Source organism: Anomaloglossus baeobatrachus, chromosome 5 (assembly GCF_048569485.1).
Source record: "Anomaloglossus baeobatrachus isolate aAnoBae1 chromosome 5, aAnoBae1.hap1, whole genome shotgun sequence".
NCBI lineage: Eukaryota > Metazoa > Chordata > Amphibia > Anura > Aromobatidae > Anomaloglossus > Anomaloglossus baeobatrachus.
This window is the reverse complement of record NC_134357.1, coordinates 451203511-451227976: the sequence shown is the minus strand read 5'-3', so window position 1 is coordinate 451227976 and position 24466 is coordinate 451203511. Positions and strand designations below refer to the sequence as shown.

At 48.9% G+C, this 24466-nt stretch overlaps 1 protein-coding gene across 1 annotated transcript in view; it reads right to left on the bottom strand.

The window, feature by feature from the left end:
- Positions 1 to 11399: 11399 nt before the first annotated feature.
- Positions 11400 to 24466, bottom strand: part of TM9SF4 (transmembrane 9 superfamily member 4) — a 46244-nt gene continuing 33177 nt past the window's right edge. The window contains exons 16-18 of the mRNA XM_075350550.1: positions 14448 to 14567; positions 14126 to 14215; positions 11400 to 14050 (exon numbers count right to left, since the gene is read on the bottom strand). Coding sequence (XP_075206665.1) covers positions 13901 to 14050; positions 14126 to 14215; positions 14448 to 14567 — 360 coding nt within the window. The 3' untranslated portion in view covers positions 11400 to 13900. The remainder of the gene's footprint in view (positions 14051 to 14125; positions 14216 to 14447; positions 14568 to 24466) is intronic.

Below are 24466 nucleotides of genomic sequence, written 5' to 3'. Positions count from 1 at the left end.
CCAAGAAACGCACTGTGCGCACATAGCCTTAGATTGGTGCGACTCAAGAACGTGAGTATAATGGAAGTCAATGGGAAACTTCACAATTTTTCTGGGAAATCTTCTGGAAAAACGCTTGAGTCTCTCATTGACTTCTATTATACTTGGGTGGTCGAGTCGTGTCCATCTGAGCATCCAAATGCTCTTTAAAAATTACCAAGCATGGTAGTGCTCACTCATCACAAGTGCCTACTGCTTATTCTGAATACTATGCAGAACGGCTGAAAGCATGCACATTGGTGTACGCCCCTATATACTTTCTATTGAACCTGTTCATTTGCTAGTTTAGGAATCTAGCATTTCTGCAGTCTTCCAAGTCTGTAGTGGTGAGCTCTGAACCCAGATTAGAACAAACAAACCTTTAAGGCCATGTGTCCACGCTGCGGATTTTGCCGCGGATTTACCGCGGATTTCCTGAAAATCTGCAGCAGCGGCACTTCCCAGCCATTTCAATGGCATTTTGGAAATGCTGTGTCCATGCTGCAGATTTTTCCGCGGCGGATTTGCCGCGGGTTTTGATCCGAAAAAATCTGCAGCATGTCAATTATTGTTGCGGATTTTGGCTATAGAATTGGGGGGAAAAAAAAAAGTCTGCATCAAAATCCGCGGCTATTCCGCGGTAAATCCGCGGCAAAAAAAAAGGTGTAGATTTGCCGCGAAAGACATTCTACCGTGGACACATAGCCTAAAAGTTTTGTTAACACAGTTTTTGCAGTCTAAAATGCTGTATGTAAGTGCCCAGGCTGCTTTGTAGAATATAAATAAAAAACAAACAAACAACATTTTTTTATTATACTCACCTTTCTTCCTTCCATCGCTGCTCTCCTTCCCTGCTCCATGTGGATGATCCATCCAATGTCATCCATACAGAGGTCTCCATTGTGCTCCTGCCCATGCGCATTGTGATCTGCCCTGTTGAGGGCAAAGCAATGTACAGGGAAAGGTGAAAGACCACCCACGCATTACAGTACGTTGAGGGCAGAGCAAAGTGCACAAGAGCAGAATGGTGGCCTCTGTATGGATGATGTAGGATGCGTCTTCCACACGGAGCAGGGAATGAGAACAGCCATAGAAGGAAGATAAGAAGTAGTGCTGGGCCCGAACCCAGCGACACCCATTGGACCGGACCACTCCGCAGGTGAGTATAATAAATGTTTCTTTATCGTTCCTTATGGGAGACCCAAACCATGGGTGTATGCTACTGCCCCCGGAGGACACACAAAGTTACTACACTCAAAAACGTGTAGCTCCTCCCTCCTAGCATATACACCCCCTGCTAGCCAGATCTACCCAGTTTTTTGCTTTGTGTCAGGAGGATCACACACACACATGCATTCTCTTTTGATTTTTCATTTTTTCTAAAGATTTGGAAGAAAAGCGGGTCCACTGGACTCCCGGCATGTCCCTTCTCACCCCCCTGGCGGCGGTGCTGTTAAGGTTGACTTCAGGGCAGGAGCCCTTCATGCCGCGCTCCTTCACCACCCCTTAGTGGCTCTGGCTTGAAGTTGGAGCCAACACGGTTCTCACTGCCTTGCAGGAGACCGACCTCCATCCGCAGCCCTTGTTCAGGACCCTGCTGGAAGGAGCACTGGACCCCCACCCCACCAGGGACTGGGCCCTGTGTCTCAAAGCTAAGTATAGAGACGTTATTCAGAGGGTCCTTCTGCAATGTGGGGCACTTTTTATTGTGGGGGACAGTGATGCTTGATAATGCTGCTTTTACTGTATTTCCGGCCGGTTCCACGGTTTCTTACTGGGAACCGCGCCGATGATGCCGGATTCTCGGCCGCATGTATAACTCTAGGCCCCGGCTTCAGCCGCGGCCAAGTTTCGTTTTCGTTCCCCTGCATGTCAGTCATGCAGGGGGACACTGCAGCGCCGGCCGCTCTGCACAGGGGAGGACACTCCTTTTTGAGGAGATGATTCCCTCCCCTGTACATCTCCTCGCCCTCCGATTCCCGCTCCTGGGTTAACCCCCGCCCCCCCCTCACTCTGGCGCCATTTTCTCAGCGTCTCAGTACTCTGGTCGGCGCTGGCTGCTCTGCAGTGCAGAGGGAGTGAATCTCTGGCTGGGGGTCCAGGCCTGGAATCTGGAGGGCACTCATATAGTGGCCTGATAAGTCACAACCTCTGGTTGTGCACTTTTATTCACTCTCAGGGCATTCTGAAGGAGTTAATTCTTTATCATAGAATCTCCTCCTCAGCAGCATGTCTCACTCTAGCAGCAAAGCTCCAAGGCTGTACACTACATGCTCTGCATGTAACCTCATATTGCCTGAACCGACACACTGTAACGGTTCTTATGTGGTGGATAGTGGCAAGATGCCTCAGCCGGGATTCTCCCCAGGCTGAACCTCTGTCTTGGGTTTTCTAGCCATTCTAGACAGAGCCCCCCACCTCTGCAGCATGTCACAGAGCGAGACTGCAGGCTGTTTTTTATTATCCACTGCAGGCAGTCTCGTACGGCTATACCGAGCTCATAACCACTGTGATGGGGGCTCATTCATGGTCCCTCCAGCTGCTCCGGTTTCGGTGGCTGACCCCCGTGGGAATCCTATTTCCAGGGGTCGGCTGTCCCGGCTTCTGCTGAGCATGCAGCCCCCTTCTCAGGGCGTTTTCTGCTTCGCTCAGCAAAGCTCACAAGGGACTCTCCTTCTGGGCTCAGACCCCGTCCTCCTGACAGGGAGACACAGGGTCCCCTGTCCTCCCCGTCCCGCAGCTCCGATTACGAGCTGACTCACTGGACGAGGTGGATGTCTCTACCACGGGCTCGGACGCTACTTTATGTACATTGATCCGTCCGTAGGTGACGCAGATGCGAATGATTGGATTGCGTCCATTATTCTTGTACTGGACCTCCATCCGCCTGATCAGGGGAGTATTCCCCGCTAGCAGAAAGGCATCAGTATACCTTTAACATGACGAGGAGTGTGTTCTTTAACCACTCCAGTTTTCAGCCCGCCGCGTCCAAGCCCACAGCCTATCCTGCAGACCCCACAGCGGAGTTCTGCTGCCTGTCTCCCCCTCCCATCTGAGGTGGCCTAGGCCAAGGGTAGCCACTCCGGTGTCTAGACTTCAGCCCGGATAGTTGTATCAGTGGCTGACGGCACCTCTATATGGATCCTACGGTACATTAATTTTGTACTGGACCTCAATCCGCCGGTGTTACCTTATCTAGGTGAACACAACGTGTGTTCCTTAACCTCTCCAGTTTTCAGGCCCCTGTGACCAAGCCCAGGGTCCGCTCTGACAGTCGCTTCCCATGAAGCGTGATTCTGAGGACTGGATTTCCCCTGTCCACCAATGGTGGTCAAGTAGTGGGCTCTTTCACCTTAGGTGGCTCAGCTCGGGCCGTTATGTCAGTGGCTCATGGCTCCTCACTTACAGTTCTGCGGTCCGCCCGGTTGTCCTTTGGGCCAAGTTCGGTATGGGACGGCAGGAGCTTCGTTCTCCTCAGCTTACAGCAGTGCGGTTTTTTTGTACCTTCTCTGCTTCTCTGGAGGAGATGCATTCTCTCACAGGGACTCTATGCCAAAACGGTTGCCTGAACTTCCAGACTCAGTTCTTTCATCCTATACCAGATCTGCCATGCTGGACGCCGCACGGCGGTGATCTGGGCTACCTTCCTCGCTATCTGCAAGCTCCTGTGGCTTCGGATTTGGAAGGCAGATGCCTCTATGGAGGTTCCCTGCTGGGCTCCCCCTTGGTGGGACCAGTTTCCTCGGAACCAACTGAGTGAAATTAAGGAAGCTCTTGGCGGGGAGTATTCTTCCTTGCCACAAACCTAAATCAGGGAACCTGTCCGGGACAGGAGTCAGTTGAGGTTTCGGTGGTTTCCGTTCCTCCATCTGGTCGTCCTCTAGCTCAGCCTAGGTTCATAGAACCAAATAGCTCGAAGCTGCGTCTTCAGAAGGCCGCAGGAGATGCTGTCACAGAGTCAGCTTCCTCCGAGCTATTTAGCCACGCCAACAACCTCCTTGGTCGGTGGCAGGCTCTCTCCACGTGGCGACGTAGGGTTCTAACACGTCTCCGTTCAGTGGGGGCGAGATTATATCTCCCTTGGCTACAGGATGGACTTCTGTCCACCCGCCAAACAGATTTTCTCTGTCATCTCCTCCCTGCTCCAAGGCCGCCGCCTTCTCACAGGCCGTGGCATTTCTGGCAGGCCAATGGAGTAATGTACCGGTTCCCGTCTGGGAACGGTTCTGAGATTTTTGCTTAAATCTATTCCTAGTCCCCGAAGAAGGCGGTGCCTTCCGACCTGGATCTTTAGCTTTTCAAGCATAGCCAGGTGTGGCGTTTTCACATTGAGTCTTGGTTTTGTTCCGTGTGTTTTTTTCACCGGATCAATCAAGACCCCAAGGAGATTCCCTAGCAACCATCGGCATCAGAGATGCCTATCGGCAGGAGTCAATCGCAGTTTCACACCAGCGTTGACTACGTTTTGACAATCGGAGTGGTCCAATCGTGGCTCTTCCCTTGGGGTTAGCCAAGGCCCCTCGAGTATTCTCATTGGGGCAGCTGTGATCAGGGTCCTGCCCCCCTAGGGGTTGGCAGTGATTTTTAGCCCTGGACGGCCTTCTTGTCGGGGTTTCATCCAGTGCTGACTCTTAGCAGAGTGCTTCGCTCACTCTCGACACTCTGACCTATCGGGTGGCTTGTCTTCTGTCCAAGTCCACTCTGACTTCGAACCAGAGGTTCTCAGGGCGTCAATGGAAGCGGTTCCTTGCCCAGTTTTTCCTGCGTCCTCTGAGACTGGATGTTTTCCGCTGTACAAGCGAACTCACTCCTCCCACGGGGTGGTGGCTTCGCCACTGACCAGGGGCTCGTTTCAGGGTGGCTTCGGCCACTCTGTCTCAGGGGCGCTCCTTTTCGGGCCCGTTCCGGGTGATCCTCACCAGGATAGCCTATCCGCCTTGGGAGCGGTATATCTCCACCGTGGAGCGCAGGGCGCTTGGACTCTGTCCGAATCAGCCCTCTGGATCAATGTGCTGGAATTCAGGGCTGTATTTCTTGCTCTCTAAGCCTTCACCATCTGTGGGCGGCTAGGCACATTCGAGTCCAGTCGGACAACAAGACAGCGTTTTCCTACACCAGCTTCCAGGGCGGGACACTCAGCCGCCTGGCAATCATGGCGGCTCAACATCCTTCAGTGGACAAGGGACTCCTAGTCCACCGTATCCGCAGTTCACATCCTAGATGTGAAAACTACGACGCAGGCTATTTCAGCTGTCCTACCGTGGTCCACAATCCTCAGGTTTTGCGGTAGACACACTGGTTCATGTTTGATCCCAGCTTTGTCTCTTTACGAACTTCACCCTCTACTTCTTGTCCAGAGTCCTGCACAAGATCGGTAAAGGGGCCGTCGGGTCATTCTTCCAGACTGACCTAAGCAGGCTTCGTACTCTGACCTGCTCCTTCTGTCCGTGGGGTTGCCTTCGCATCTTCCGGACCGTTCAGACCTTTTCTCAAGAGGTCCGTTTTTTCTCCGTCAGAATCTGGATTCTCAGATTGACGGCATAGCTCTTGAGTCCTGGATCTTAGCGACTTCTGATATCCTTCCTGAAGTCATCTCCACTTTGACTCGAGCTCCAAAGTGTCCTTTGACCTTTTTTGGCCTTGCCGACCCTCCTGTCCCTTCCACAGTCCGGCCTACAGCTAGGACTATCCCTCATTAAGGGACAGGTCTCGGCTCTGTCAGTACGTGCCAGCGGCGTATCGTCCGGCTGGCTCCGGTGCGCTCCTTTAAGGGCGCATCTCACATCATCCCGCCTTCCGGCGGCCTATGGAGACCTCGGACCTTAATCCGGTCCTCACGGTTCCCGGAAACCCCCCTTTGCGCCGTCTTTGGGAGGTTTCTTTGTTGTGTCTTTCACAGAAAGTAGTCTTTCTAGTGGCTATAATTTCCCGCCAGAGAGTTCTGGCTGCGCTCCCTCGGAGTCACCCCCTTTTTTGCTCTTTTGCATCAAGACAAGGTGGTCTTCATCCGACTCCGGACTTTTTCCCCAAGGCGGTTACTGCTTCCACCTTATCCGGGGCAATTTTCCTGCCTTCCTTTTGTCCGGCTCCTGTTCATCGCTTGAGGAAGCGTTGCATATCCTAGATCGTGTGCGGGCGCTCCGGATCTACGTGTCTCGCACCGCCGTTATTAGGCGGTGCACCTCTCTGATGCTGACTGTTCGTCAGCGTAGCGGTCTCTCGGCATCTAAGCCGACCCTGATCGTTGGCTTAGGTCAGCCATTTCTGAGACTTACAAGTGTACTCAAGTGCCTTCCCCACCTGGGATCAGAGCACATTTGGTCAGACCTGTCGGCGCCTTTTTTTCTTGGGCTTCAGGCACCAGGTTACGGCTCAGTAGGTCTGTCAGTCTGCAGCTCGAATTTGTCTGCATACTTTTTCGAAGCACTACCCAAGGCATGCTCATGCTCTGGCAGACGTGGGCTCGGCAGACGCATTTTTCCAGCGTCTGTCGCCCATTTGTGAAGTTAGGTTTGCCTGCTTCTCAATTGTCTGTTTATTCCCACCCATGGACTGCTTTTGAACGTCCCATGGTTTGGATCTCCCATAAGGAACGATAAAGAAAAAGAGAATTTTGTTTACTTACCGTAAATTCTTTTTCTTATAGTTCCGTCATGGGAGACCCAGCACCCTCCCTATTGCCTATTGGCAGGTTTCCTGTTCCGTGTGTCTTCACCGGCTGTTATTGTTGTAGACTGAGGTTCCGGTTCCTCCGGATTTTACGCCGTCTCTTCTTGTGGGTGGATGTCCTCCTTCAGCTTTTGCACTAAACTGGCTAGATCTGGCTAGCAGGGGGTGTATATGCTAGGAGGGAGGAGCTACACGTTTTTGAGTGTAGTAACTTTGTGTGTCCTCCGGGGGCAGTAGCATACACCCATGGTTTGGGTCTCCCATGACGGAACTATAAGAAAAAGAATTTACGGTAAGTAAACAAAATTCTCTTTATTTCCCCCAGTATGTCACTTACTGGTGTTCCTTTCAGATACTGGTAAGGGAGATTATGCTAATGGAGCAGATTTCTTAATTGTGTAATCTAGCATTAATCTAACCAAGGCAGGCAGACCAGATTCATTCAGACCGGCGTTTCATATCCTTAATAAGGGGCATGAAAGAATAAGATGCACTCGCCACATCTTATCACTTGGGCATGCTTCACCAGAAATTTTACTCCAGTTAGGCTGCTTTCACACTACGTTTTTTTAGCATGCGTCATGAACTTTTTTTGCTGTAAAAGTGGATCCTGTTTTTACAAAGAAAAACGTATGCAAACACGTGTTATTTTACAGGATCCTGCCACTAGAAGTTTATGGGCGGGCATTAAAGTCATGTGATCGGGAGTGAGGGGAACTGAACGTGATAGAGGCCGGCTCCCAGTCTGACAGCTGCAGACGCTGGTAACCAAGGTAAATATCGGGTAACTAAGCGAAGCACTTTGCTTGGTTACCCGATATTTACCTTGGTTACGAGCATCTGCCGCTCTCGGGAGGGGGAAAGAGAGGGGAGGGGGAAAGAGACTGATCACACCAGGCTGGTTTCTGGGCATACTCAGTAGAGCAAGCAGGATCCTGTCTATCAGCATGCCAGCGTTCATATGCGTTTGCGTGCAGTATAGTCAGGATCCAGCAATTTGCAGTATTTGGACGCAGCTCAAAAACGCTACAACTAGCGTTTTTGGAAAAAGTTAAAAAACTGCAAGTCGCTGGATCCTCACTATAATGCACGCAAACGCATGTTGACGCGAGTCTATTGCAAATGCATTGAAATGAAAACGCATTTGCACTGGATACGTTTTTGCATTAAAAAAACGTTCATGACGCATGTTAAAAAAAACTTAGTGTGAAAGCAGCCTAAGACTGGAGTTACATTTCTAGCGGTAACTACTTTGAATGCTGCTACTTTGAATTTGGTGCCCCAGCTCCTCACCAGCTTCACCTGTTTTGGCAATGCTCTCCAAAACAGACTTGCAATAACCAACAGTCGCAAAAATTTAGCGATTTTTCCAAAAGTGTTTTACGACAGTTTTCTTGCATAAACACATGGCCTTTATCTCACACATCTCTTCACTGACGTATGTTATACCAATACTTTGCACCAAAATAACGGTGCACACAAAATCAGACGCATTTTACGACTCCACTTGGTCAAAATGATCTATGGAGGCGTAAAAAGAATGTAATAAAAAGAAAAAAAAAAAATGTACAGCACTGGATTCAAACATATGCTGTATAAAGCACTGACAGTGCCAGATTACTGCTCTATTTTGTATTTACATTGCAGCTTCAAGCTAATTTGGCAAAAACGTAGAAAACATGGCTCCCGAATGGCACCCCCTGACCATGGTTCGTATGCAGTCTTACAGCTCAGTTCCATTGATGTGAATATGGCTGAGCTGCAATAGCACCGATCAGAAAACCATGGAATAGTTGCATAAGGCCTTGTGCGCACTGGGAAATGGAATTTTCTTGAGAAAATTCCGCATGCTGTCAAAGATTACCGCACCCGCGGTAAAAAACCGCGGGAAGCCGCACCCGAAAACCGCATGCGGTTTGCCGCGGTTTGATCGCGGTTTTGCCGCGTGCAGGTTGGGATGTGCTTTATTGCATTCAATGCAATAAAGCACATTGAGAAAAAAAAAAAAAAAATTTAATTCTGAGATAGTAGATAGACAGACAGAGGGATAGATAGATAGATGACAGATCGCTGCATTTCCCACGGTCGGCAGTGAGTTCACATTACCGGCCGTGGGAAATGACCGGTAATTACCTCTGCTGTCTGCTGCTTTCATTCAGCGCTGTGTCTGTGACACATCGCGGCTGGATGTCAGCAGTGCAGGACCTGTGGATTACGCCGGAGCTTTGGTGCGGGAGGGGTTAATAAAATGGTGAACGAGGCTTGTTTGTTTTATTTAAAATAAAGGATTTTTCGGTGTCTGTGTTTTTTTCACTTTACTTACGGGTTGATCATGTCAGCTGTCACATAGACGCTGCCATGATCAAGCCTGGAGTTAATGGCGGTGGTCCCTCACCATCATTAACCCCTTGTATTACCTTGCTGCCACTGCTACACGGTGGCAAGAAGAAAAGAGGACACGCCGGTAGTGCCGCATAATGGATGCGACAGTCCCGGGGCAGCTGCGGCTGATATTGCGACAGTCCCGGGGCAGCTGCGGCTGATATTCTCGGCTGCGGGAGGGGGAGTGAGGCAGGGGACATTATCCCTGCCCCTCTCCCTCCCCAGCTTGAGAATACCGGGCCGCCGCTGTGTGCTTACCTCCGCTGGAAGGTAAATATGCAGCGGAGCCCACGTTCTTTGTTTTCTATATTTCCGTTTTCTTTCTATGTGTGTTCTATGTGTCTGTGTTCTATGTCTGTGATGTGTTCTGTGTCTGTGATGTGTGTGTGTGTTTACTCTGCACGGCTTCCTCTTCCTGTAATGACATCACTTCCCTGCAAAACCACAGACAAGCGATGTACATTACCGGAGGTAAACCGCAAAATACCGCAGGGAATAACGCAGGAAAACGCAGTGAACCGCACAGAATTTGCTGCCTGCGTTATTCCCTGCAGGATTTCATGATTAACATTGGAGTCAATGGAGTGAAATTCCGCAGCGATGTGCGGAAAAGAAGTGACATGCACTTGTTTTTGCTGCGGGATTCCCGCAGCAAAACATGCAGCTGTCAAATTCCGCCCAGTGCGCACAGGATTTTTTTTCTCCATAGGATTTGCTGGTGATTCACTGCAGAGATGTTATGAACATTTTCTGCAGCGAAACATGCAGCAAATCCGCGGCAAAATCCGGTAAGTGCGCACATAGCCTTAAACTACTTTTCACCTTTCCTTGTGGCGATATTAGCAAGCAAAGTATTTGCCTCCTAATGACCCCTCCCCCCCACCCAAGTCCAAGGAGATGTTGTCAGACAGTTTTCACAGGGGAGGGAGGGGGTTGAGAGCATGTTTTGCTTCCTGTATGATGTTGACCAATCACAAGCAGGCAGCAATGCAGCAGAAAAAGGACATCTTCAGTGTCGCTTAGAGCAGGTTTCTTAGGGTGTGAGATGTATAATCTCAGGCAGCCCTGATTTCCTGGTCTAACCTCCTGCATGATTAGAAAGCACAGATGACTAAAGGTACCTTCATACATAGCGAGATCGCTGCTGAGGCATAGATTCTGTGACGCAACAACGACCTCGCCAGCGATCTCTCTACGTTTGACACACAACAGCGACCAGGCCCCTGTTGTGAGATCGCTGGTCATGTTGGAATGGCCTGGACCATTTTTTGATCGTCGAGGTCCTGCTGGGCAGGATACATCTGTGTGTTTGACGCCTTACCAACGACATCATTGACGACTCAGAGCTCAGACACATACCACCGAGATCGTTATACAGGTCGCTATATCGTTGCTGCGTTGTTGGGAAGATTGACTATTTGACATGTCACCTGCGATCCTTATCAGGTCGTATCATTTTCGGGATCACTGGAAAGTAGTTAAATGTGACAGGAGCTTAACACTGTTCAGATAAGGTCACTGTGGGGGATTGGGCAATGCAGTGGAGTTTAATTGTCACAAAACTTTTATCTCTCCTCCTCTCCTAGCATTGTAAGCTCTGATGTACTACCCCTCCCCCAACACACTGTCAAGAGGGGCTAGTAGTCACAATTATATCTGGAGTGTTAAACTTGTAACTCACCCTGCAGTGATATGAATGCTGTTATTACATTTCACACATGAGGAGCCCGGGAACAGGCTGTACCTGTGTGACACAAACGTATTTACAGCTCCGATCTGGCTGCAGAGCGATTACACGTTGCTTGAGCACAGCAGACTTAAGTGTGATTATATCTCACACGCTAAGAAACCTTCCCCCAAGCTATGGTGGGGAGTGTTCTTTTTCTGCTGTGCGTTGCTGCCTTATGATTGGTCAGCATCATACAGGGAGAAAAGTACACGCCCCCAGTGAAAAGCAATCTCATGACTCAGTAGGTGCTAAATACTTCTTCAATTGCTAATAACTCTGCAACAGAAAGCGAAAAACATAACACCCCAACGTTTCATTCCGCTTTGCAGCCACTATTATATTCGGTGTCCAATTGAACATGGAAAATTTGGTGACAGGTCCTCTTTAAAAGTATTCGTGATAATCAAAAGGGTTCAAGAGAAATGGTTTTCTAAGATGAAGGCTTATATCCTCTTCAACTTCTCAGGTCAGTGGAATTCCCCTTTAAGTGCTTTGTGGAAAAGCTACAAGCCCTGCAGCAAGGAGCAAAACCTAATCACAATCCTGCCATTTCTATTGTTTGATGTTTCCATTCTACAGAGGAGATCATCCCACCAACATGAAACACCTGAAGGGGCATTTATTTACAAAAAGGACATAAAGATGGACAACAGTAAAAAAAAAAAAAAAGACAAAATCAGCAATTTCAAGAGAATATTCATTAAAAATTGGAAAATAATTTAAAGTGAACTGATCACTCAAACACAGAGGAGGCGGTGGCGGCACCACAAAGTTATCGCATTCACATATGGATAGGACGTCTGCCATAAAGGGATCACGGTACGACTGTACATAGCGTCTATGGAATCGGGGGGATTCTACTCCAGCCGATCTATTATCATCCCTCCTACTGGGAACAGACAAAACACATTGTCTTAAGTCAACTAAAGCTAGAAGAAAACATCGGAAGGCTACAAATTTCTTCTTTTTGGGATAGTCATAGCCCTCCCAACACTAATCTTCAATATATTTAGGTGGAGTCTCCCTTTAAGTACTTCACATTATTGTACTTACAGGTTGGTTATACAGATTAAATCGATTTATAACCCGTTTTTTGTTGGGTTTTTTTTAAATGTGAAAAGCCAACATATCTACCTCCTCTGTGTGCCGGGGACAGTTCACTTTGAAAGGGTTATTCCTGCTTTATGTGAATACAATGTAAGGGTATGTGCAGCACTTCTTACTTCCGCAGTAGTGGAGATGCTGCTCGTTGGCAAGGCGGGATGCCAAGGAGATACCACGCACATATCCTATCCTAAGAGGACACGTGCCGTAAACCTGCCGGCTGTCATACGGGGGATTACGCCTAATGCAGAATAGAGAGGCGCAGCACAACCCATCTAAATCATTCCATAACCAAGAACTTTCTAATATAACTGCATTATAATTCCTCACCATTTTCAATATCTCTGCTTGCTGGATGGGAATAGTCATCCGAAGACGTACACATGGCAGTTTTTTTACATCAATTTTGAAAAAATGTGAATGAGCAAATCAATAATACAGAAGGACTTGAACCCGCCAGAATAAAAAGCTTACTGCTGCCTGCATTTGGCCTACAGGTAAAACTGCTTTATACGGAAGTGATTTCAATAGCGGTTAATGTAGGAATGCAGTTTATACAATTTGCTCTGGCTGTGTTCACACTGATCTCCATTCTGCTGCCATCATGCGAAAAAAAAAAAAAAATGTTGCAGTTTTGCTACGATCAAATTGAAACATGTGAACGAAGTTTAATACTTCTTGTAGTGGACAGTTACTTACAATTGTATCTAGTCTATGAACTGGACTCCGGATCCTTCTAACCTGCACTGGTACATTGTAGCAAACTATCAGATTTGTGTATATGCAACCTTTGATTGTCTAGAATGGGGCTTTTCAGCCTTTTTCTTCTGGGCCTCATCAGATGGACCAAGATGGTGCCTGGGCCTCACCATTAGCAGCGTACGAGAATTATAAAATGAAATAAAATAAAAAAAAATAAGTGGAAAGATTCATTTATGTTGTAAAACTAGAGATTCCAGAGCATTCGGCAGCTAATCCTCACCAACTGTTTGAGAAGCAATACATTGCAACAAACACTCAGCTGTGAGAAGTATTGGCCTCTCTTGTGCAAATCAAGAATGTTTCTATCCTCCAATAACAGAAATCTTGAGAACGGTAAGGAATTCAAGCAAAGTATGAGAAAGCGGCCAAACTTTTCATTATACAATGATTACGCTTTACTTATATCTGATTGCCCACTTTAAGTCCATGTAATGTGCTTGAATACATCCCGGCTGATTCTTTCCATTGTAAGAAATAATAAAAAAAAAAAAAAAAAAAAACCAAGAAAAAAAAACACAACATTGTGAGAAAACCCCTCCTCCTTGTCTGCAGCACGAGTCATGTGAGGACTAAACTTTTCTATGTAACAAAAGTTCATTCTCGAGCCTGTGACCTGATTGGTGCCATAAAGAACATCAAAGAATCTCCCAACCAAACCCAAGAAGGTACAGGATCCGGCCGACTCCTCCCCACAGAAAACATGCTTCATTTTGTATTCACAGTCCTTGGCAAAAATAACCCCTCCCAGTTGGCGATCATTACTGGTTGGCAGCGCTAAATGGTATCCACCAGCTCATCATGTGACCAGGAGAACCATAGAAGCCTTGCTGTCCAGTTTTTCCAGTTCGTTCCTCACCTTCATGAGCGCCCAACCACCACGAAGTCCAAGTGTGCCCATCTCCCGCACCTTGTCCCCACTGATCAATAACACGCAGGAATAATAATTTAAAAAAAAAATTTTTAAGGAAGAAAAAAGGAGTGGACAGAATGGTACAGATGGGAATGATCTGGCTAAAAAGTAAAAACCCGCACTGGAAAATGGGAATACCAAAAAGGTTAAAATGTAGTTTTAGGATACGACGCCTCGGCCCATCCGTGGACACAGTACCAAACAATACATTCTGGATCGTGAAGATGATAATGAAGATGATGGTGGTTACTGTCCCCTGATGGAGGCGTCTTGGCGAAGGAGTCCGGCTCTGCCTTGTGCTGGAAGTGCTCTGAGGGAGCCCCGAGTCAGTCTATTTTCACCGCCGCGTAGATTTTCCGGATGAACATGTAGGCAGCATAGAAACCGATGGTTCCAGTAAGGAGCCAGAAGGAGAGAACCATGAGGGTAGTGTAACCGAAATACAGGAGAGACGGGATGAACTCTACAATATCCAACTGTAAGACACAAGGGTGAGGATGAGATTCCAGCATAATAATGGCAGAGTAACCAACGGCGGGACCGAAACTTACCTTATTCACAAAATAGAAGACGGCGTAAATCAGTACGTAGAAAGCAGAACCTCCAGACACCAGAAACGTCCTCCACCACCAGCGGTAATCCTGTAGACCACAGACCCATATAAGTCACTGTCACAATTATCATTATGTACAATACTCAATGATGAACAACAACTGATTATTGGGGTCAACGCTCCATTGTTCCAACATAAAAATTCAAATTCCCTGCCTGCAACGGAGCTACATCATGAAACTTTTCACTGCCTGCAGCCACCACTATGGGGCATTGTATACAGATTAATACAAAAGACTCTGAAACCGGTACGCTGCTCACCTCCGCACATAGCTGAAAGTACACCATGACTATGCTGATCTGGGAGCAGGACACCACGAGGATGATGAACACCAGGAACAGGAAACCAAACAAGTAGTAGAACTGATTCTCCCAGATGGCCTGCAAAACATGGAGACATGAGGAGGAGGATGCATTTCATTAGTATGAAATATGAATATCATATCTCATATATATACACACACACACACACACACACACACACACACACACTTTTTATGCTTAACCCCCTTGGACGTACTGGAATATCCAAGGTCGTATTGCACTCAAGCTCGCATCTTTCCCTGCACATGTTGATCTGATTAGACATTATGTCTCTAATGCGGGCGTCACACGGTACGATATATCGGGCGATATGTCGGCGGGGTCACGCCGTAAGTGACGCACATCCGGCATAGTTTGATATATCATAGCGTGTGAGCTATGAGCGACTGAACAAGCAAAAATACTCACCTTATTGTTGCTCGTTGATACGTCGCTCATTTTCAAAAAGTCGTTTCTTCTTATATGCGCCGGTTGTTCATCGTACCCGGCGTAGCACACATCGCTCCGTGTGACACCCCGGGAACAATGAACACAGCTTAACTGCGTCCCGCCGGCTATGCGGAAGGAAGGAGGTGGGCGGGATGTTTATATCCCGCTCATCTCCGCCCCCATTTGCCGGCCGCTGTGTGACGTCGCTGTGACGCCGAACGTCCCACCCCCTTCAGGAAGTGGATGTTCGCAGCCCACAGCGACGTCGCTCAGCAGGTAAGTACGTGTGACAAAGGTTTAACAACTTTGTGAGCCACGGGCAACTAATTGCCCGTGACGCACAAACGACAGGGGCGGGTACGATCGCTCGTGCGATCGCACGATAGATCGTATCGTGTGACACCTGCATAAGGCTCTGTGCGCACTAGAAAAAGGATTTTTCGAAGAAATTTCTTGTGAAGGATTAGTGCACCTGCGTTAAAAAAAACGCACCAATAATGCACCAAAAAACACATGCTTTTTTACCGCGTTTTGGTGCTTTTTTTTGCAGGGTGGACCCTGCGTTTTTTAATGCTTTGACAGCAATGAAGGGAATTTTGTTTACTTACCGCAAATTCCTTTTCTTCTAGCTCCAATTGGGAGACCCAGACAATTGGGGTGTATAGCTACTGCCTCCGGAGGCCACACAAAGTATTACACTTTAAAAAGTGTAAACCCCTCCCCTCTGCTATACACCCTCCCGTGCATCACGGGCTCCTCAGTTTTGGTGCAAAAGCAGGAAGGAGGAAACTTATAAATTGGTCTAAGGTAAATTCAATCCGAAGGATGTTCGGAGAACTGAAACCATGACCAAGAACAGTTCAATCTGAACAACATGTGTACACAAAAGAACAAACAGCCCGAAGGGAACAGGGGCGGGTGCTGGGTCTCCCAATTGGAGCTAGAAGAAAAGGAATTTACGGTAAGTAAACAAAATTCCCTTCTTCTTTGTCGCTCCATTGGGAGACCCAGACAATTGGGACGTCCAAAAGCAGTCCCTGGGTGGGTAAAAGAATACCTCGGTAAAAGAGCCGTAAAACGGCTCCTTCCTACAGGTGGGCAACCGCCGCCTGAAGGACTCGCCTACCTAAGCTGGCATCTGCCGAGCGTAGGTATGCACTAGATAGTGCTCCGTGAAAGCGTGCAGACTCAACCAGGTAGTCGCCTGACACACCTGCTGAGCCGTAGCCTGGTGCAGCAACGCCCAGGACGCACCCACGGCTCTGGGAGAATGGGCCTTCAGCCTTGAAGGAACCGGAAGCCCAGCAGAACGGTAGGCTTCAAGAATTGGTTCCTTGATCCACCGAGCCAAGTTGACTTGGGAGCTTGCGACCCTTTACTCTGGCCAGCGACAAGGACAAAGAGCGCATCCGAGCGGCGCAGGAGCGCCGTACGAGAAATGTAGAGTCTGAGTGCTCTCACCAGACCTAACAAGTGCAAATCCTTTTCACGTTGGTGAACCGGATGAGAACAAAAAGGAAGGTAAGAAGGTATCCTGATTGAGATGAACAGAGGATACCACCTTCGGGAGAAATTCCAGAACCGAGCGCAGAACCAGCTTGTCCTGGTGAAACACCAGGAAGGGGGACTTGCATGACAGCGCTGCTATGTCAGACACTCTGCGGAGTGACGTGACTGCACTAGGAAGACCACCTTCTGCGAAAGGCGTGAAAGAGAATATCCCTCATTGGCTCGAAGGGTGGTTTCTGAAGAGCCGGTATCACCCTGTTCCGATCCCAGGGTTCTAGCCGACGCTTGTAAGGAGGGACTATGTGGCAAACCCCCTGCAGGAACGTGCGTACCTGAGGGAGTTTGGCTAGACGCTTTTGAAAAAAACACAGAAAGCGCCGAAACCTGTCCCTTAAGGGAACCGAGAGACAACCCCCTTTTCCATTCCGGAGTGAAGGAAGGACAGAAAGTGGGCAAGGCGAATGGCCAGAGTAAAACTCTGATCAGAGCACCAGGATAAGAAGATCTTCCACGTCCTGTGGTAGATCTTGGCGGACGTTGGTTTCCTGGCCTGTCTCATAGTGGCAATGACCTCTTGAGATAACCCTGAAGACGCTAGGATCCGGGACACAATGGCCACGCAGTCAGGTTGAGGGCCGCCGAATTCAGATGGAAAAAACGGCCCTTGAGACAGCAAGTCTGGCCGGTCTAGTAGTGTCCACGGTTGGCCTACCGTGAGATGCCACAGATCCGGGTACCACGACCTCCTCGGCCAGTCTGGAGCGACGAGGATGGCGCGGTGGCTGTCGGATCTGATCCTGCGTAACACTCTGGGCAGCGGTGCCAGAGGAGGAATACGTGAGGCAGGGAAACTGCGACCAATCCTGCACTAATGCGTCTGCCGCCAGAGCTTTGCGATCTTGAGAACGTGCCATGAATGCCGTGACTTTGTTGTTGTGCCGGGACGCCAATAGGTCGACGTCCGGCTTCCCCCAGCGGCAACAAATCTCTTGAAACACGTCCGGTCGAAGAGACCATTCCCCTGCGTCCATGCCCTGGCGACTGAGAAAGTCTGCTTCCCAGTTTTCTACGCCCGGGATGTGAACTGCGGAGATGGTGGAGGCTGTGGCTTCCACCCACAGCAGAATCCGCCGGACTTGCTGAAAGGCTTGCCGACTGCTTGTGCCGCCTTGGTGGTTGATGTATGCCACCGCCTTGGCGTTGTCCGACTGAATTCGGATCTGCCTGCCTTCCAGCCATGGCTGGAACGCTTTTAGGGCTAGAACACTGCCCTTATCTCCAGAACATTGATCTGGAGGGAAGACTCTGCTGAGTCCATGTACCCTGAGCCCTGTGGCGGAGGAAGACTCCCTGACAGACTCGCGTCCGCCGTGACCACAGGCCAGGATGTGGGCAGGAAGGACTTTTTCCTTTGACAAGAGCGGGAAGAAGCCACCACTGAAGGGAGGCCATGGCTGCCCGAGAAGGAGCAACGTCCTTGTCGAGGGACGTCGATTTGCTGTCCCATTTGCGGAGAAAGTCCCATTAAAGTGGGCGCAGATGAATCAGCGCAAACGGAGATGCCTCTATTGCTGCCACCAACTTCTCTAGGAAGTGCATGAGGCGCCTCAAAGGGTGTGACTGGGCTCGAAGGAACGATTGCACCCCTGTCTGTAGTGAACGCTGTTTGTCCAGCGGAAGCTTCACTATCGCTGAGAGAGTATGAAACTCCATGCCGAGATATGTCAGTGATTGGGCCGGTGTCAATTTTGACTTTAGGAAAAATTGATGAACCACCCGAATCTCTGGAGAGTCTCTAGAGCCATGTTCAGGCTGTGCTGGCATGCCACCCGAGAGGGGGCCTTGACCAGCAGATTGCCTGAGAGAGTAGGACCGCTACCACAGTTGTCATGACCTTGGTGAAGGCCCGTAGGGCTGTCACCAGGCCGAAAGTTAGTGCCACGAACTGAAGGTGTTCGTTCCCTATGTCGAAGCGCAGGAAGTGCTGATATCCTGATACAATCGGCACGTGGAGATAAGCATCCCTGATGTCGATTGATGCTAGGAAGCCTCCTTGGGCCATCAAAGGCGATGGCAAGCGGAGAGATTCCATCCGGAACCGTCAGGTTCTCTGTCCGTTGAGCAGTGTGAAGTCCAGAACGGGGCGGGGTGATCCGTCCTATCTGGTACCACGAACAAGCTGGAGTAAAAAGCCGCGACTACGTTCTTGAAGGGGAACGAGGATCGCAACTCCTCCTGCCTTCGGAGTGTTCACCGCCTGGAAACGTGCATCGGCTCGCTCGGGGGACGGAGATGCTGTGAAGCAACGAGTCGGAGGACGAGAACTGAGCTCTATCCTGTGACCGTAAGACAGAATGTCTCCTACATCGGTCTTGGACATGTGGGGACCACTCCCCTGACCTGGACCGCCATGCAGAAAAGGTTCTCTGTGCCCGGCGGAGGATGAAAATACCCTCGCCTGAGACGTCAAAGACGCTAATTGCGGAGCACAGGATGACCGCATTGATCTGAGACAGAGCAGCTGAGATAGCCTGGAGTGCCCACCCCTGCAAAGGCCGGGGCAACGGACGCGCCTATGGCTTCATAGATGGATCCCATTAGGAGTTCTGTCTGTCCGTGGCATTCTTGAGCGTGGACCCGCCAGCCACTGCTACTACTGATCTAGCCGCCAGTCCAGAGACTGGAGGGCACCTTATGACACTGAGCCGAAACCTTAACAACGTCAGAGAGGAAGAGACAACGTGTGTTATAAGGCGTTCAGTAAAACGCTTGTCCGGGAAGGTGTGCTTCTGGACAGTATCTGTGCATTAGCTGGACTGGGACTGCGGTTCGTGCTGGAGTTTACCAAGTAATAACTAGAGGCCACCCCAGGAACACGCTTCGTCGCAGACCGATAGAGGCCTGGGGCGATCCCGCAGTGCCCGGGCCTGTGTAAGGGGCCGGTCTGGACTGCAAACTCCTAGTCTCTTAGCCGACCATTTGTCCATAGCCTGAGACATGGATAGTGAAAATGACCCAGAGAGTTTCTCAGCAAAGCTGTAACTCTGTCCCTGCCGCCTGGACAGGGAACGCCGGCGAAGTTTTCATCATGCAAACTCTGTCGCTGTCATCTGTGCAGTGCCCGTAATATAGGCGCACAAGAGGTTAAAATAAGCCAGTGTCTTGGCACCCTTACTCTTTAAGAGCAGACAACAGCCTGTCGTCCGCAGAGTAATCAGTGAGGGTATACAGCCAAAAACAAATAATGCTGCCGAACAGTGAAATCATATACCATATAAATAAACACATATATATGCGGCACCAAGGGGGGGGACAACACCCTAGGAAGACCACCTTTGAAAAACTGGTGCCCCCCTGTGCTCAGTGAGGGGGAAGGAGGATAGCAACGTATGCTCCAGCCCTCCCTACGTTATGATGCAGGGCTCAGTCTGCGGGAATCCGGTGGTCTATAGCGATCAGTGAGGGGGGGCGGAGGACAGCGAGGTGTGCTCCAGCCCTCACTGTCGGCAACATACCGACCATCCCGCCCTTCTCCCTGACTGGCAGGCTCAGGGGCGGGAGTTTAACACACTAGGCCGCAAAAGCCGGGGACTAAAGTAAAAACCGCGGCCGGCAAACAGGCACGGTCGGCGCGGTAGTCCCGGACAAAAAATGCACACCGCAGTCGCAGCTGCATCTGAGGCCAAGGTGCTTCATGCACCGTGCCAACGGGGACACAGAGTACCTGTAGCTGCAGCGTCTGGGCCCAAGGTGCTTTATGCGCCGTCCCAACGGGGACACAGAGCACCTGGAATATGCGGTACTAGGCCGCAGAAGCCGGGGACTAGAGTATAAGCGCGGCCGGCCACAAGCGCGGTCAGCGCGGTAGTCCCGGCGCACCAACACGCCCAGCAGTGCTGCAGCGTGTATGACACAAGCGCTCCATGCGCCGTCCCCAAGGGGACACAGTACCTCACAGTAGCAGGGCCATGTCCCTGACGATACCCAGCTCCTGTCCAGCAGATTCCCAGGGGCTGCGGAGGGAGCACGGTCCCAGTGTCTGGAGACCGATTATGGATCCCACTTCACCCAGAGCCCTGCAGGGATGGGGAAGGAAAACAGCATGTTGGCTCCTGCCTATGTACCCGCAATGGGCACCTCAACCTTAACAACACCGCCGACCAGAGTGGGGTGAGAAGGGAGCATGCTGGGGGCCCTATATAGGCCCACTTTTCTTCCATCCGAAATAGTCAGCAGCTGCTGCTGACTAAGTTGTGGAGCTATGTGTGGATGTGTGCCTCCTTCGCACAAAGCTTAAAAACTGAGGAGCCCGTGATGCACGGGAGGGTGTATAGCAGAGGGTAGGGGTTTACACTTTTAAGTGTAATACTTTGTGTGGCCTCCGGAGGCAGTAGCTATACACCCCAATTGTCTGGGTCTCCCAATGGAGCGACAAAGAAAAATAATATAGATAACAGATATTCGATAGATGGATAGATAAATAGACAATGGATAGATGGATAAATACAGTCAGGGCCAGAAATATTTGGACAGTGACACAAGTTTTGTTATTTTAGCCGTTTACAAAAACATGTTCAGAAATACAATTATATATATAATATGGGCTGAAAGTGCACACTCCCAGCTGCAATATGAGAGTTTTCACATCCAAATCGGAGAAAGGGTTTAGGAATCATAGCTCTGTAATGCATAGCCTCCTCTTTTTCAAGGGACCAAAAGTAATTGGACAAGGGACTCTAAGGGCTGCAATTAACTCTGAAGGAGTCTCCCTCGTTAACCTGTAATCAATGAAGTAGTTAAAAGGTCTGGGGTTGATTACAGGTGTGTGGTTTTGCATTTGGAAGCTGTTGCTGTGACCAGACAACATGCGGTCTAAGGAACTCTCAATTGAGGTGAAGCAGAACATCCTGAGGCTGAAAAAAAAGAAAAAATCCATCAGAGAGATAGCAGACATGCTTGGAGTAGCAAAATCAACAGTCGGATACATTCTGAGAAAAAAGGAATTGACTGGTAAGCTTGGGAACTCAAAAAGGCCTGGGCGTCCACGGATGACAACAGTGGTGCATGATCGCCGCATACTTTCTTTGGTGAAGAAGAACCCGTTCACAACATCAACTGAAGTCCAGAACACTCTCAGTGAAGTAGGTGTATCTGTCTCTAAGTCAACAGTAAAGAGAAGACTCCATGAAAGTAAATACAAAGGGTTCACATCTAGATGCAAACCATTCATCAATTCCAAAAATAGACAGGCCAGAGTTAAATTTGCTGAAAAACACCTCATGAAGCCAGCTCAGTTCTGGAAAAGTATTCTATGGACAGATGAGACAAAGATCAACCTGTACCAGAATGATGGGAAGAAAAAAAGTTTGGAGAAGAAAGGGAACGGCACATGATCCAAGGCACACCACATCCTCTGTAAAACATGGTGGAGGCAACGTGATGGCATGGGCATGCATGGCTTTCAATGGCACTGGTTCACTTGTGTTTATTGATGACATAACAGCAGACAAGAGTAGCCGGATGAATTCTGAAGTGTACCGGGATATACTTTCAGCCCAGATTCAGCCAAATGCCGCAAAGTTGATCGGACGGCGCTTCATAGTACAGATGGACAATGACCCCAAGTATACAGCCAAAGCTACCTAGGAGTTCATGAGTGCAAAAAAGTGGAACATTCTGCAATGGCCAAGTCAATCACCAGATCTTAACCCAATTGAGCATGCATTTCACTTGCTCAAATCCAGACTTAAGACGGAAAGACCCACAAACAAGCAAGACCTGAAGGCTGCGGCTGTAAAGGCCTGGCATAGCATTAAGAAGGCGGAAACCCAGCGTTTGGTGATGTCCATGGGTTCCAGACTTAAGGCAGTGATTGCCTCCAAAGGATTCGCAACAAAATATTGAAAATAAACCAAACCCAAACAAAATATTTTTATTTGTCCAATTACTTTTGACCTCCTAACATGTGGAGTGTTTGTAAAGAAATGTGTACAATTCCTATCAGATATTTTTGTTCAAACCTTCAAATTAAACGTTACAATCTGCACTTGAATTCTGTTGTAGAGGTTTCATTTCAAATCCAATGTGGTGGCATGCAGAGCCCAACTCGCGAAAATTGTGTCACTGTACAAATATTTCTGGACCTAACTGTAGATAGATAATCAATAGATAGAGTCCCTGTGAGGACACTGCAGTTCTCACGGTCGGTAGTGTGTTCACATTACCAACCGTGAGAAATGACCTGTGGTTACTTCTGCAGGCTCGTTACGAGGATTGATGAATGATAACGAGCATGGATTACTATGTGTCAGACGCGGCTGGATCAGTCTGCAAGCATCGTGGGACTTGAGTGGATTACGCTGGAGCTGTGTGTTGGGGGGGGGGTTTAATAAAATGGTGAAAGAGGAGGCTTTTTGTGTTTTATTTAAAATAAAGGATTTTTCGGTGTGTGTGTTTATTCACTTTACTTACGGGTTAATCATGAAAGCTGTCTCAGATGCTGCCATGATTAAGCTTGGACTTAGTGGCAGCGCATAGCTGCTATTAACTCATTATATTACCTTGAATGCCACTGCATCACGGCAATCGGGAAGAGCCGGGGACACTCCGAGACTGTCGCATAATGGATGCGACCGTCCCGGGGCAGCTGCGGGCTGATATTCTCAGCTGCGGGAGAGGGGGGCATTAACCCTGGATCTCGCCCTCCCCAGCCTGAGAATACCGGGCCGCTGCTGTGTGTTTACCTTGGCTGGACAGTAAAAATATGACGGAGTACACATTTTTAATATGTACGTTTGATTTGTATGTGTATTCTATATGTCTGTGTGTGAGTGTGATGTGTGTGTATTCTATGTCTGGGTCTGTGATCTGTGTGTGTTTACGCTCTGCTTAGCTTCCTCTTCCTGTCATATTGACATCACTTCCCTGCAAAACGCAGGGCAATGATGAACATTATGTCCCGAAATAACGCGGGAATAACGCAGGAATGTCTGCAGAATGGTTGTAACCTTTTTCCCAAGAATTTCTGGACCAAAAACGCGGGTAAAAACGCAGTGTGTGAACATAGCCTAACAGTGGCAGGAAGATCAGAGAATCGCTTGCTGCTGTTAACTAGATAAATCCTGCTGTCAATCTCTGACGGCAGGATTTAACAAGTGCTAGCAGGGAGCGCACCATTCCCAGCTCCCATCAGCGGCCTTGACGTGTTCGCAGGGAACCGATGGGTTGTCATGGCAGCTGATTATCCCAGCCATGATGATCTTACTGTGAATGCCAGCTGAGTGACAGTGTTCATAGGAAGTCTGTATTTCTGCTGATGCCCTGCTCTTTACAGCAGAAGCGATCGGAAGATCACAAGAATAAAAAGTGTGCATGCGTGCGTGCAGGCAGGAGGGAGTTGGGAGAAGAACACAAAAAAACAAAAAAAAAACAACACAAAACACAGAACAAACTACACATTTGGTATCATTTCTGCTATCAAAGTATAGTATAAATTAATCTCATCAGTAAACAGCATACTGTGGGGGGGTGAAGGGGGGATTGAAACACCAGAATTACGCATTTAGTCTGGTCGCTGCAACATTGCGGTGAAAGCTGATCAAAACATCACATCAACATCAGAATGGTATAATTAAAAATTAAAAATAAATAATCAATAAAAATCAGCTCAGAATGCAAAAAATAAACCTGGGGAATCATACTGCCAGGTCAGTTTTACTATGTAATGAGCAAAACAAAACCAAAACAACACAACAACTGTGGTATTGGCACTTCTTTTTGCAATTTTACCACACATACACATACACATATATATATATATATATATATATAATCTTGGGGGTTGTCTGTGCAGCTGTGTGCAGGCGGGCAGTCTGTCGGCTGCCTCACTTTCCCAGCTGCCTTTCTGTGCGGGTGGGCGGCCTGCTGGCTGCCACTTTGTGCAAGCGGACAGGCAGGTGGCTGTGCGGACTGCGGTGGCTGTGCGGCGAGTGTCCCTGTCTGTCCGCGGTTTAGGTTTC